Consider the following 16,606-nt stretch of genomic DNA (forward strand, 5'->3'; position numbering starts at 1 on the left):
AATCAAGTACTCCTACTCCGGGTCCGGTGCTCTATCCGTTGAGCCACCTATTCACCCCACTTAGACATTTTTCCTTGTAAAGATCATCTTATTTTCACTGTCACAGCATATATTAAAATGAAATTTTACTGTATAGTTGGATATCTTTACTTTAAAATATCTATCTAATTGTTCCAGAGAAAACATCTTCTATTAATGTAAATGAGAAGCTCATCTCTCATTTTTAATCTTTGAAAATTGTTTGGGCTGGGGCATTAGAAGATTAAGTGATCTAAATGTGATCTCTCCTTTTCTCAAATATTACATAGTACATTTATTTGATCTCTGTACTTATTACATTCACAATTAAATCATTGTCATTCTCTCCATGCCCTTCCCTTCTACTGCTAATAAATACTCAACTTGAGACAAAATTCTATATCCCCAGAACTTAGCAATGTTTCAGTCCTTTGCCCTCAAGGAACATACATTCACATGGGGGAAATAACACATATACATGTTTAAAAATATTCATATTCAATAATAAGGTCAAACTTCATGTGAGAACAATTCAAAGTAATTAAGGGAAGGGCTGTGTTTAGGATAGGGGTGTCATGAAAGGCTTTATGTTGAAAGTGATACTTGAATTTCATCCCTAGAGGTAAGTACATTGTAAGAACAGGGAAGAGTCTTACAAAGGCAATAGACAGGAGACAGAATGTTAGTGTGAGACATAGCAAGGAGGACACTTTGGCTGGACTAAAGAAATTTTGAAGAGGAATAATATATAATAAGTGAAAAAGTCAACTTCCTCAATTGTCCAGATAAGAAACCCAAGAGACTTTATGAACTAGAGTGGTAGTCACATATTTAGGAAAAAGTCAGCAGATATGGGAAATGCTGTCAAAATAAAGATATTAGCTTAATATTTCTTAACTGAATGAATTAAATGAATATTAATACTCTTTTTGTTTCCTCATTCCCCTTGTTCATTGTTTCTCAATCCTTTCTAACTCTTCAAGGTTTTCTTGGCAAAGATATTCGAGTGTTTTGCTATATCCTTCACCAGCTTATTTTACAGATGTGGAAACTGAGGGAAAGAGGAGTAGGTGTTTTTTCCAGGAACTGACAACTGGTTAAGTGTATGAGACCAGATATGAACTCAGGAAAAGGAGTCTTTCTGGCTCCAGGTCCAGCATTCCATCCATTATGCCATATAGCTGGCTCTCTTAGTCTACTACAACTTAACAAAATGAAATGTCATTATCCCTCATTGTTCATATGTTATTTAAATTTTTCTTAATTTAAATTGGCTTTCTCCATGGTGTTAGAATGGGCATATACAACACTAAAGTATGAATTGGCTTTTTAAAGGCTAAGACATCTTCTTTTCATTGGAACTTGGTAAAGTTAACTTTATTCTAAAAGTATAACTATGGTTAAACTGAAGAAATGTTCAAATAAATGTAATTTCTCTGCACCATCTATTTTATTTTTAGTGGATGTGTGGAAAGGGAACTTATCATGTTGCCACTCCATATGCTGAGAAAAATACACACAGATGCCTTAGCAGTTCCTTCCATTCTTGAAAATTTCAGCAGGTATACCATTAATTTGGATATCCTTGGAAGTCAAGACCAAGATAACTTTCTATCAGGGCTATTGAGGTCATTGACATATACATGGAGTATTTTTGAACTTAATGAGCCTTAATATTAAACTTCTATATGGAGGCAGGTTCCAGACAATCAGTGAATACATTGCTTTATCTACTTTCCACCTTAGACCTGAAAATATGACCTTCTCTTCAACCTTCTTGACAGATGCTCATTTAGCTTTTGTTTAAAAACCTCAAGACCAGATTTCATTTAGGACAATTCAAACTGAAGGTTCCAGTCCTCTGTGAAATCATTGCATAATCAAAAAAATTGTGATGTTATCAAAGTAGGTATTTCAATCAATGGTGAAGATAGCTGGTTTGATATGTAGTTAACATACCTGGAATTTTCTCTACTTTCTCCTAAAAGGATCACATGAATTATCAATCAATTATCCTTCACTTTTTTGAAGGGACCACCCCATTATATTTTATCATAAAATCATTTGATGATATTCTTTACTCTAGTTATTCATAGTAACCTATATTCTATGTATTGATTGAAAAAACCTGTTCAATTCACTAAATGCCTCTCCATTGCACTGAGTGATACTCATTTCTAATTCCTACAGGCTATAGTTTCCATGACTCTCAATTCTATAATCTAGTGACAGTTACAATGATTTTAAGCAAAAAGAAATAAAAAAGCATGATAAGCTTTTTTGCAGTCAGACTCATTAACTGAAAGCAAATATCAAAATCTAACATTGTTCAGTGATTCACTGATTGACACCCCAATAATAAATAATTATTCTTATAACAATACTGATGATGATGATTGAATGATGATGGTGATGATAATGATACTTTAAGGTTGTAAAACATTTTATAAATGTTATTTCATTCTACCTTCAAAATAACCCTGGAAGATAGATGTAATTATTATCCATATTTTACAGATGAGTAAACAAAAGCAGAGAGAGACTAACGACTTATACAAAATCATACTCTGAGGCAAGATTATACTAAGATCAGGAGAAACACCATTCTGTAGACTTCATTCTCTTCATTCACCCTAACTTGTTTGTTCAGGTGGTGGGGATTATAAAACAGATAATTTTAACGCAGGACTTCAAATGTCTTTAATGAAAAAAAAAATTACCATGGGAAATTGGATGATTATTATGTTTGTACATATACAGATACATGCATATATATGCCTAGGTTCATAACTGAATATATATATATATATATATATATATATATATATATATATATATATATATATATATATATATATAGACAAACATATACTCACAGGACAATAAATAATTTTTCTTTCAACTATCTGTGATAAGAGTCTGATATCCAAGATATATAAACAATTAGATACTCTAATGGTTCCCTATAGTCTCCATTATAAGATATAACATCTTTAGGCATACAAAGTAATTTTTCATCTATGCCACTTCTATTTTGAGTCTTACATCATATACTCCATCACATGCTGGATGCATGATCCAGTGATGTTGATTTCCAATCAACACTCCTAATCGGACATTTCCACTGGCAATGTTGTTTGCCTTGAAATCTCCTATTTCTTTAAATGTAATCTTTTCCCCTGAAAGATAAGGTTCAGTTTTACAGGATATTGAATTCTTGGCTTCATTACAAGCTCCCTGGGTCTTCAGGATATCATATTCCAGGCCCTTCAATCCCTTAATGTTGATGCAGCCAGGTCCTGTGTAATGCTTACTGTGACTCCTTGGTATCTAAATTGTTTATTTTTGGCTGCTTACAGAATTTTCTCTTTTATCTTGTACTTCTGGAATTTGGCCACAATATTTCTTGGTATTTTCATTTTGGGATTGCTTTCAGGAGGGGATTGATTTATCCTTTCAATAATGATTTTGCTCTCTGGTTTCATAATATCAGGACAATTTTCCTTCAAAATATGCTGAAATATTGGTTTAGGCTTTTTTTATCCTCAATGTGTTCAAAAAGACCAATCATTCTTAAATTGTCTCTTCTGGATCTATTCTCTAGGTCAATAGTTTTGCCAATTAGGTCTTTTAGGTTTTCTTCTATTTCTTCAGCTTTTTCGTTTTGCTTAACAGATTCTTGTTGTCTTGTGACATCATTAGTTTCCTCTAATTACTTCCTTTTTTAGAGAAGAATTTTCTTCATTTACCTTTTACAATTCCTTTTCCATTTGCCCAGTTGTGGTTTTGAAAGAGTTATTTTCTTTTTTTGCACTTGTCCAATTGTATTTTCCAAGGATTTGTTTTCTTGCTGCAAGGTTTTAATTTTCACTTGCAGGATGTTAGTTTTCTCTTGGGTTTCTTTTCCCAGTTTTTCCAATTGATTTTTTAAATTCTTTTCTAATCTCTCCTAAGATGTGGTTTGGGGCTAGAGACCAATTCATATTCTCCTCAGAAGTTCTGGCTCTCTATGAGATAAGGTGTGTTTTTGAAGGTAGCTTTCAGTGGCACCCCTCCTATTTCTGATGGCCTTTCTTCATTTTCCTAGGATCTTGTGCTGGGGAGGGGCTGGTTCACAGGCCTTTGGTTTTGAAAAGCCTAGAGGCTTTGCTCCCTGGGTTTAGCAACTCCAAGTGGGCCGGCCAGTAGGGGGTGCTAGAGACTTTCTATGAGGTGTTGGTGACCTTGATTTGTGACCCATTCCCTAGGTCTGAGGGGGGTGGGGGAACATCAGGGTCTGAATTATCCTTGAATAATGTGGGCTGGGCCCTTGGGCTATGTAGTTAATATTATTATTATTCACTCAGTACTGAGAGAGATTTGCTGCCTACAGCTGAGCCTGGGGGTGGGGGTAGGTGGGGAGGGTTTTTACTGTGTTTGTTCTGGGAAGAGTCCCTTTCCCCCCAAAGGGATGTGTGGAGGGCACTAAACCAGAAAAAAAGGGGGGCTCTCCACCCTGGTCTTCCAGGCCATTGGAGCCAAGGGGATTGATGTCTACCTGCACTCTGCAACTCTATAGCCCACTCTGCTGGAACTGCCCCTCCCATCCTGCTCACACTACCAAAGTCTGTTTTTAAGTTAGTCCTCTAGCCTCATACCACCAGCCCTGTTCTGGCTTTCTGCTCTTTACCCCTTGCTCAGCCACATTCCCCTGAGACCTTATTGGGAGATATTCTTCTACTTTGTTCTTTCTGGACTTTGTGGATTTGAATACTGTTAAGAGGTTTGATTCATATTAGTTCTGAGGGAAAACCATGAGACCTTAGGATAGGGCCTGGTTTCTCTCTGCCATCTTGGCCAATAGAGTATTTCTGGATCTGTTAATTTATCAATAGTATCTCCCTTATATAGAAATCTTGTACCCATTTTCATCTTATTTTTGGTATAAAGTGTAGTGTGACACATGGTTCTATGCCTAGTTTTTGCCATACTATTTTCCATGTTCCCCAACAATTTTTGTCAAATAGTGAGTTCTTATTCCAGAAGCTGATGTCTTTGGGTTTCTCAAATAGTAGATTACTACAGTTATTTACTGCGGTTTCCTTTGAACCTATCCTAATCCACTGTTCTATTACATAGTCAATTTTTGTATAAGTGCCATATACCACCAAGAAAAAGGTATATTATTTTTTATCCCCATTATGTTTTCTCCAGAGGTCTATCATATCTTAAGTTTTCTAAGATTTAATTTCCTTCTTGTTTATTTTGTGGTTAGATTTATCAAGCTCTGAGAGAGGGAGATTGAGATCCCCCATTATTAAAGTTTCATTTTTCTATGTCTCATTGTAATTCATTCAGTTTTTCCTGTAAGAATTATGCTATACCACCAGGTGCCTACATGTTTAGTAATGATATTATCAATAGTGCCTTTTATAAAGCTGTAGTTCCTTTCCTTATCAAGTATTATCAATCACAGTTTGATGATTTGACTTCTTGATAAATTCATATTGTTATCAAAATATCATCACAGTTTGATGATTTGACTTCTTGATAAATTCATATTGTTATCAAAATATCATCATAGTTTGATTGTTTAATTTTTTGATAAAAAGCATTGTCTCAAATTACATCCAATTATAATTATAAGCATTTTGTACCTTACCCCCTTTTTAAGTATCCTCCTAGGACACAATCCTCCTCATGAGCCAAAGCATCATCCAAATTCAAATCATTTCTTGAACCATTTGTGCCTCTTCCCCCAGGTCTATTTTCTCTCACACTTTATCTTCCTTCCCCATCAGGGTACTTAACCCCTTGTTAAGTGAAACAGGGACTGTTTTCTCTCACACTCCCACCCCCAGTTTACTTGAACCCTTGTTAACTAGCTAAACCCTTATCTAATTAACTGCAAGAATCTCAAAGATCTCTAAGTACTGGGGGGCTCTGGAGGTCTCATCTGAGAACTCTGCAAATGACTATAAGTTACAGACACTGACTCAGGACTGTCCAGTTTATGAAGCCCCCATTAGACAAAGTGCTAAGTTTCTGTCAGCACTGCAGAATTAAAGTTGGTCAAAGACACTTAAGTGTAAAGTTAACACCCCTGCTTTTCATCAGGGCTTTTTGTCTCAAACATAGTGATGTCATCTTGCACCTCTTCCAAGGAGAGATAAGAGCCAACTATAGTTAAATTCTTTAAGTTCAATCTCTTCAATTATATTGGACCCTCTAATAATCCTAAGAGAAGTAAAGTTCTCAAGAATTAGAAGTCTTATATCTTCCCTTTTAAACTTGACCAACATTTGTTTTATTTGGTTCTGTTTTTTACTTCTCCTTTTCATTTACCTTTTCATGAAACTCTTAGTCTTGTATTTGGTGATTTATTTTCTGTTCATTTCTATTCTTTGTATGTGGATATTCTGGAAGTCATCTATTTTGATATGCATTCATCTTTTTCCCTGACAGTATATGCTTAATTTTGTAGAATACGACATTCTAAATTGTAATGCCAGATCCTTTGCTCTCTGGTATATTATTCCAGATCTTCTTATCCTTCAATGATGAGGCTGATAAGTCCGTCCATCTGATTGTGTTTCTTTTGTATCTGAATTGTTTTCTTTTTGCAGGTTGCAATATTCTGTCCTTCATTTGAGAATTCTTGAATTTGGCTATAACAGTCCTTGGAGTTTTTATCCTGGGGTTCCTTTCTGGAGGGGTTCTGTGGGTTTTTTCAGTGGTTATATTGTTTTCTCATTCTAGCTGATTTGGACACTTTTCCCTTATAATTTCTTTTATGATGTTTTCCAGGTTTTTTTAAAATCTAGGCTTTCTAGTAATCTGATGATTTGTAGATTTTATCTTCAGGATCTATTTTTGAGGTTATATTTTTCCCTAAAAGGTACTTTACATTTTCTTCAATTCTTTTCATTATTTATGTTTTGTTTGATTGAATCTTATAGTCCTATAGATTCATTGTTTTCTTTTTGTTCAATTCTAATAATTAGGGTTTTTATGGCAAGAATTGAAGCTTTATCTTTGGTAGGGAAAAGCTCTGGGAGCATGTTAGCTTCCCACAGCCATCTTGACTACTCGATATAGTTTTTCAATAACCAATTTTAGGGATACATTAATGGGAATTATGAAGGTTCCCTAAAACCTGAGATTCTTAAATTGGAATCTATGAACTTACACAAAATATTTTGATAATTTCAATTGGTGTTTTTGTGATCCTATTTATTTATATTGTGCTTTTATAAAGTTTAGTCTGATAAAATGTCTGTGCATTTCACTGCACCACCAGAGGGGTCCATAACATAGGCAAGATTAATAGTACCTAATCTAAATCTATTTACAATTATAGACAATGCTATCCCCCCACCCAGAGGAAGAAAAAAAAAACTAAACTAAACAAAAATCCATCAGAATCTGATGAAAAGTACATTCACTAAAAAAAGTCATATACTTCTTTCCCTTAATCCTAATTCCTATTTCCAAAAATGACTAATCTGTAAATATGTTTACTACAAATGTTATGTACTATATTAACCTGACTGTTCACTACTGAGGGGAAGAGGGTGAGTAGGGAGACCAAAAGGAAATTTTGTAACTTAAAAATATACATATGCAAATGGATGAATGTTGAAAAACTTTCATAATATATATTTGGAAAAATAAAATATCAATAAAAAGAATACATGGTTTCAAATATTGAAGTTCATCTTTCAGCTTAACTATTTTTTTATAAAAAATGAAATGAGGTCAGTCAAACCTGAAGAGTTTTGATATACCATATGGACCTTAGTGATTACTGCTCTTCTTTTTAGAGACTTACAACATTTTGAGTTATTATTAAAGCTCTAGAATTTTGTAAAGACAGAAGTAAATCACTTTAGACTATAGTCCTGAAATAGCATTCCATTTTTCATAAACTTTCAAAAATTCTTTAGAACAGACAAGGTTTTTAGCATGCTAGATGGTGACTCAAATATATTGGTTCTTTCTTAATATCTCTTCACTTATCTTGAGTTTATGTTACATGTGAAATGCTTATATTTCCATAATAATTACATCTATACTACATTTTATGGAAACATGTTTTGCTGACATTATTTTTCTGATTAATTCATGTTATGATTTGGAGAATTATATTTTTATTATGTTTTATTTAATTTTAAGTTTAGATGAAAGTTTAATTAATTTAAAATTTTTTATTAATACTCAAATTTTTACCTTTTCTTCATTTCTGAATATTTAACTACTTAGAGGCTCTTCACTTGTAACAAAAAAATCAGGAATGAAGGAAGGAAAGAAGGAAGGAAGGAATGGAGAGAGACAAAGATAGAAAGAAAGAAAAGAAAACGAAGGAAGAAAGAAAGAAAGAAAGAAAGAAAGAAAGAAAGAAAGAAAGAAAGAAAGAAAGAAAGAAAGAAAGAAAGAAAGAAAGAAAAAGAAAGAATGAACTTTCTCCATAGAAATTTACTTTTTTTAAAAGAAGAAAGGTGGGGGGGTGTTTTTCATTTTCTCATATCTTATTCAGAAATGAGTTTGGTCATAATAATTATAGTTTCAACATTGTTTTTATTGTTGCTTTAGTCATTTAATATCAGTCAAGGAAGGTGTGCATGGATGGAGTGCTGGTCCCAGAATCAGGAAGACTCATCTTGAGTTACAATCTAGCATCAGACATTTACTAGCTGTGTGACCCTTAGCAAATCATGTAACTATCTTTGCTTTAGTTTCCTCATTTGTAGAAAGAACTGGAGAAGGTGTTGGCAAGTCACTCTAGTATGTTTGCCAAGAAAACCCCAAATCATCAAGTGCTGGACATTACTGAAAGGAATGAGCAGAGTCATTTCTTTTTTGTTCCCCAGTTTGATTTACTTCCCTTTGAATCAGTTCAAAAGTCTCCCCAGGCTTTTTTAAATCCTTCATATTCTTTTTTTAATTAGGGAACAATAATATTCCCTTACAGTCATATACCACAATTAGTTTAGTGATTCCCCAGTCAGAGAATTTTATTTTTAGATAGCTGATAAATTTTTATTCATTTTCAATTGGTACTAACATGTAAATTTTAAGCAGTTATAACTACTAATTAATACACCTGGGCAAGGAGTGGAGATGGGTAAGTATACAGATTCCCTGGGGATCCTGTCAGAAAGCTAAATGGGGAGGAGAATAGAATAAGAAAATAAGAATTTACCTCTTACATTTTCATGAGTTTAAGGAAGTGGTCAATCTAGTAGCTTCCTAAATTAATTAATTATACTTAGTAATAGAATATTAAGCTCAGGTGTTTTCCTGATACTGAAGAGAGAAGTCAGTACAGTTGGCACCTCATAAATTTCATTTTTAAGTCAAGATCTCCCCATTTTAGTTAAGCATGTGATTTTAATTTTTTAAGTTTCTATGATGTACCAGAATTTCTATTAAATAGCTATTCTCTGTAAATATATATGTATATATATTTGAATATATGAATCCACTCTGAAATATATATTGATATATTTTGCATGTATGTGCAAATTCAATGGGGTATGTATGTATATATATATATATATATACATATATATATATAAGATTTTTTTTATATAACAAAGAAAGCTGATATTTTTTAAAAATATTCATTAACATTAAGATTTTTTTAAATAATGATATACTTTACCATGTTTTGATTCTCAAAAATTATTATTCAGTGTTTGGCAAAGTTAATTTTTTTCTTCTCCAAGAGGGAAACTTGTAAAAGAGCAAATATAAAATCAGAAAAAAAATTGTTTTTGTACTTTCTCCTCATATTAGAAATCATTTATGATGCTACATGAACAATGATAAGTATTTTATTATTCACTTTCCAAAAAACTCCTACTTACTGTTGCAGAATATATTATGCAAATTAGGCTACTTTATTAATCTATTGTGTTATAGCTGTATTAAAACTTTAAGAAATTGAATTAAAATTATCAACTAAGTTCAAGAGCCACAAAAATAACATTCCTAATTGATAAAAATGGATAGCAGCATTTGGATTTGGATTTTTTAAAGTATAATATACCACCCATTTCACTATCTTTAAGAGAATAGCAATGTCTTTTGCTTCAATAATTAAATAAAATATTCTAAACTGGTGCTTTTTATGTTACTGAGTCATTGCTTATGTTGATTGTGGATAATCACAATAACTGTAAATTTTAATAAATAAAATATCTCTGTGAAATTGAACACAAAAAATAACAAACTAACAAAAAGTGAAATGTGACTTTTGGTGGGGGGAGTATAGAGAGAACCCAACTTGCTCGGAAAAAACTTGATTAAAGAAATCAAATCCTTCCATTAACTATACTGAACCCCTAAAGCAATTTAGGAATTTGTTTCTTACAGACAATTAATCACATGCAGGCATGCCAGATGAGAACTATTGATTGCCCTTTTCCAGACTAGTGGCATTCAGACAGTAGACAGACAAATGCCGTAAGCAAGGGGGAGCATCTTTCTGCAGCTGCCTAGTGTAGCTTTTAATTGTTCTTTACAAATGTGTATGGCATTTTGCTGTTAATCTTCACTCATTCCTTTCCATTTCAGCTATATAAAAACAGGTTATATTTTTTCATTACCTTCACTCCAAGGTCCTTCATGAGCTCAATCTCAAAATTCACAACATCATATGGCAGCCGAAACTGAGGGATTTCACTTGTACTAGGATGAAGAAAAATTTGTGAAACAATTACCAATCATAAAGAAATGACAAAATGTCTTTATCGATCAACATTAAAGACCTAAGGACCTATTCGAGAGCATTTACTGTTTTACAAGGGCATTTTTCACATCATTTAATGAGTGCCAAAGACAGTTCAAATTAGTATTCACACTGCAAAGTCTTTCACTGGCCTATAGCAGTTATAAGGTGGAAAGTGATATGTGAAGAAGATGATATAAGCAGCTGGAAACAAAGGTAATAGAGAACTAATGGTTTAGGATCATTTACATTTTTTATCTAATCAAATATGCCCTATATTTTATTGGTCTAATTTGTACCTATGTGTATGTTATACAAAATGTGACATTATTCTTAGAACCAAATATATGGTATGTGTATAAATATGTATACATATGTACATAAAATATGTGCATATAGACAAAGAAGTATATGTCCTCTTTAAAAAAAACTACTAAAACACCCTATAAGACTGAAATACACAATCAAAGGGCTATCATCTGTAAAAGTTTCTATCTTCTCTGTTCAAATCCTAACCTCTAACTTTTCATTATTACTTTGCTTAGGGAATTACAAGTTATGTTGCACGTGGTTTGTAGAATAATTTTTAAGGGAACTAATCTTCCCTTATGAAAGCTTCAAAATGTCTCCAAAGGTTAACACAATGATAAGGTAATCCTATTTAACATCAATGCTTCCTGCCTACACTAAAAACAGAAGGCCTTTGGGCATGGCTCTAATATTTTAATAGCACAATATTTTCTTTGAATAAGGTTAAGACCAAGTAACTTTTAAATGTCTTTAGAAATTTCATTAACTGTAGCAAAAACAAAAAGTAAAATAAGCACTTTTATCATGAGCTCTAGTAAGTGAATGCTTTAAGAAAATTAATGAGATTTCCTTTCATATAAAAGGCAACTACACTATTAATAAGTTATATAATGTTTCATATGTAAATTAACCTTTTCCTCAGTTTCTTCCTATCTATAATGGCAGTAATGTATATAAAAGAAACTAAGAAAAAGTTATAGCATTTTTATATAGAGACGAGGCAATTCAGCAGCAATTAATAAAATATGTTTCAAAATAATGAGAAACTACACTTGCATAAAATATAATGCTATCCATCTCCAAAACAGAGCTGATGGTGTCTGAATACATACTGAAGCATGCTTTTTAACCTCTATCAAGTAACTTGCTTCTCAATGAGGGGGGAGTAAGGTGGGAGGAAGGTTTCAGAAGGTTTTGAAAGCAAATATTAAAACTTCCTTTTGCATATAATTGGGGGGTTAAATAATTAAATTTAAAAAGAAAAATAAATCATTTGAATAGACTACCCATGGAAGTATCAGGAACAATTAAGCTCAATAACCAAGAGTTCAATAAAACCAAGAGTTTATACTATATGGGGAAGCCCTCTCTACATGACAACAATTACTGGGAAACTCGAAAGCATTCTGGCAAAAATTAGATTTTGATCAATATCATATAAATAAAATTAATACAATTAGGTTATGAAGGGAAGTAGATATTTGAAGGAAAAAAATCTTTGATTCAAACATCTCCACATCTATTTCTCTATAATAAACAGACAATTAAAAGTAATATGTGACCCTCCAAAAAACATTTCCCAATAGCTAAGTAATCAAATGTAATAATTTTTATTTCTTAAATTAATTTTTGTTATTCTGAACTTGAAAAATATGATCATTCTAATATATAATGAAGAAAAGAAAAGAAAGAGGATTGTATTAAAATGGTTACTTCTAGAACTTTTATTCATCTCGATGAATTTGATTATTTATTTTTTTAATTAGAAAGCATTCTTCTGATAGTTTGAATAGTACAACAGTGAAAAATAAATTAATTTAGTCAATATGTTCATTTTCATTAAGATGGCATAATATGAGTCAATAATGTCTGATAATTTAAATTATCTTTGTTTTATAAGTAGTGTTTTGTAATTTTACTTATTGTTCTTTTCAGACTCAAGATACTTTATGCATTTTGCAATTATTTTGAATGTGATTTTTTCTGTCTCCCTTCCTGCTGTGTTTTGTTGTTTAATATACAGGAACTTTGGTGATTTGTGTGGGATTGTTTTATATCTTAATACTTTGGAGAAGATACTAATTATTTCAATTAATTTTAGTAGAATCTCTGGTTCTCTATGCAATTATATCATCTATGAAAATGATATACTTTCTTTTTTGCTTATATATGCTTCCTCAATTTCTTTATTTATCTTACTATCATAGCAAGCATTAATAGAATTATTTCAAAGAGTAATAGAGATAATGAAAATCCTTATTTTACTTCAGATTTTATGGAAAAAGCCTCTTGTGCTTTTCCATTTCATATAATGCTTGCTCTTAATTGTTGAGAAATATTTAAAATATAAACAATCATCCTCTTATACTGATGCTCTTTGGTGTTTAAAACATTTTATTAAAATGTTTTAGTATTTCTATTTATACAAAAATATGACATATTTCATTATTAATATAACCTATTAACCTTATTTTCCTAATATTAAATAGACTGTATTTATGGTATAATTCAATCTTGTCAAAGTGTTTAATCTTTGTAATATGTATCTACAGTCTCTGCTAAAAGTATATTCAATATTTTTGCATCAATATTCATTTGAGATATTGAGATGTATTTTTATTTCTTTGTTTTAGTTATTCCTGGTTAAATTATCAGACTATATTTGTTTCAACAAAGGGGATTTATATGAGAGATTCTTTTTTTGCAAAAAAAATAATATACCTTTACTTTCAAAGTTTTACGAACTTCACTTGGAAATTCACTGATTCTGTTAAAAAATATTTGAAAGGTCCTTTATGAATTCTCCAATATTATATTCTGAGATAATTTGAATTTTTCTTCCTTCCTCCTGAAGGGGATAAAATAGTCCAGGCTGATCTAATACAGTTGTCCTAGCTCTCTGAACTGCTGAGAGAAGCTGTTTCCACCAAAGTTGATCATCTCACAGTGTTGCTCTTAATGTGTGCATTGTTCTCTTGGTTCTGTTCCTTTCACTCAGCATCAGATCCCATAAGTCATTCCATACTTATCTAGAGTCCTACCATTTATGGTTTCTTATAGAACAATAATATTCCATAGTATTCATGTACCATTACTTGTTTAACCATTCACCAATTGATGGCCATCCCCCCAATTTCCAATTCTTTATCACTAGAAGAAAAAAGCTGCTATGAATATTTTGGAACATGTAGGACTTTTCCCTTTTTTTATAATATCTTCTGGATATTGGTCTAGAATTGGAACTTTGAGTAAAAGGGTATGAACAGGGGTGGCTAGGTGGCACAGTGGATGAAGCACTGGCCCTGGAGTCAGGAGTACCTGGGTTCAAATCCAGTCTCAGACACTTAATAATTACCTAGCTGTTTGGTCTTGGGCAAGCCACTTAACCCCATTTGCCTTGCAAAAGCCTGAAAGAAATAAATAAAGAAAGGAAGGAAGGAAGGAAGGAAGGAAGGAAGGAAGGAAGGAAGGAAGGAAGAAAGAAAGAAAGAAAGAAAGAAAGGGTATGAACAGTTTTATTACTCTTTGGGCATAGTTCCATATTGCTCTCCAGAAAGACTGGATCAGTTCAGAACTCCACCTGCAATGCATCAATGTCCCAGTCCTCCCACTACCTCTCCAACATTCATTATTTTCCCTTTTTCTCATCTTGACCAATCTGTTAGCTGTTTTAATTTTCATTTCTCTAATCAATAATGACTTGGAGCATTTTTTCATATGATTATATGTAGCTTTAATTTCTTCATTTAAAAACTGTCTGTTCATAGCCTTTGACCATTAATCAATTGGGGAAAGACGTGTGACCTTATAAATTTGATGCAATTCTCTAAATATTTTAGACATGAAACCTTTATCAAAACTCGTAGTTGTGAAGATTATTTCCCAGCTTTCTGCTTTCCTTTTAATTTTGGCAACATTGATTTTATTAGTGAAAAACTTTTTAATTTAATCTAGTCAAAACCATTCATTTTATAACGTACTCTAATTTTTGTTTGGTCATAAAGTAATCCCCTTTCCATAGATTTCATAGATAGAGTATTTCTTGGTCCATTAATTTATCTATGGTGTTGCTCTTTTTGTCTAAATCCTGTTAATTTAAAATTTTCTATTTCTCTTCTAGCTTGTATATTTAATATTTTTATAAATATTCAACCATATAATTCATTTTTTCAATTTTTTTTGCAAGGCAATGGGGTTAAGTGGCTTGCCGAAGGCCATACAGCTTGTTAATTATTAAGTGTCTGAGGCCAGATTTAAACTCAGGCACTCCTGACTCCAGGGCCAGCGCTCTATCCACTGTGCCACCTAGCCGCCCCTATTTTTTCAATTTTGCTTAATTTGTTTACCCCCTTTCAAAAAAGTAAGATTAACTAATGGTTCATCTCTTTAAAAAAATCAGATCTAAATTTTGTCATTTTTATTTCATGTCAATATTTAATTTGCGGACATAATATTTTTTATATTTGAGTTTTTGTTTTGCTAGTCTTCCAGTTTTCTTCCTAGTTACATATCAATTCATCAATATTTTCTTTCTCTTTTTTTGGATGAAAGTTTTAGTGATAAAATTTTGTCCTATAGATTATTTTGGCAGACCACCAACAAGTTTAGTTATGTTTTAGCACTGTATAATTTTATTTTATGTAACTATTGTTTCTATGATTTGCTCTTTGATGCACTGATTAGTTAGGATTACTTAGCTTATATTTAAATTAGAATTATTTCTTTAAAAAATTATTGTTTATATTTTATTGTCTTTGATATATAAAGAATATTCTTTTTAAATATTTGTTCAATTTGTTTTTCCAATTATATGTAAAGATAGTTTTCAAGATTCATTTTTGTCAAGTTTTTTTTTTCCTCTCTAAATACTCCCTTCCCTTCACCCTGAAAGAGCAAACAATCTGATATAGGTTACACATGAATAAATCATGTTACACATATGTCCATATTGGTCAGGTTCTGAAAGAAAAATCAGAACAAAAGGGGATAAACATTAGAAAAAAAACAAAAAATCAAAACAAAACAATTCAAAAAGTCAAAATAGAATGCTTTGATACACATTCAGATCTCATAGCTTTTTCTTTTATTATGGATGACATTTTCTAATGCAAGTCTTTTAGTGCTGTTTTTGATGATTTTTTACTAAGAATTAAAGGTAAAACTATCATCCTAGAAAGCTACTGTCACTATGTACAATGTTCTCCTGGTTCTTTTTACTTCACTCAGCATCAATACATTTAAGTTTTTCTGAAATCCACTCATCATTTCTTCTGGAATAATAATATTTCATTAAATACATATATCACAACTTGTTCAACCACTCCTCAATCAATGGGCATCCCTTAAATTTCCAGTTCTTTGTCACCACAAAAAAGTGTTGCTATGAATATTTTTATACTGTGGATTTTTCCCCTTTTTTATGATCTCTTTGGGATAAAGACCAAGTAGTGGTACTACTTGACCTTTATATTACTTTTAGGTATAGTTCCAAATTGTTCTCCAGAAGAGTTGAATAGGGGTTCACAACTCCAACAACAATATATTAGTAACCCAGTTTTCCCACATCCTCTCCAACATTGATCATTTCCTTTTTCTGTCTTATGAACCAATCTGATATGTATGAGGTGATACCTCAGAGTTCTTTTGATTTCCATTTTTCTAATTAATAGTGATTTAGACCAATTTTTCATATGACTATAGATATTTGTCATCTGAACACTGTCTATCCCTATCCTTTGAACATTTATCAATCAGGAAATGACTTGTGAAGGATATGCTTAATATTACTATTTTCTGTATTTGTTTATTAGGTAGTTAACACTCTAACACACTGTCAATTTTTGTAAA

The 16,606-nt window shown here is 31.9% G+C and overlaps 1 protein-coding gene across 2 annotated transcripts in view; it reads right to left on the reverse strand.

The window, feature by feature from the left end:
* Positions 1–16,606, reverse strand: part of DPYD (dihydropyrimidine dehydrogenase) — a 1,037,477-nt gene that overhangs the window by 694,205 nt on the left and 326,666 nt on the right. For both annotated transcript variants that reach the window (XM_074188237.1, XM_074188238.1), the window contains exon 7: positions 10,608–10,689. In XM_074188237.1, coding sequence (XP_074044338.1) covers positions 10,608–10,689 — 82 coding nt within the window. The remainder of the gene's footprint in view (positions 1–10,607; positions 10,690–16,606) is intronic.

This window comes from Macrotis lagotis, chromosome 5 (assembly GCF_037893015.1).
Source record: "Macrotis lagotis isolate mMagLag1 chromosome 5, bilby.v1.9.chrom.fasta, whole genome shotgun sequence".
NCBI classification, from domain to species: domain Eukaryota; kingdom Metazoa; phylum Chordata; class Mammalia; order Peramelemorphia; family Peramelidae; genus Macrotis; species Macrotis lagotis.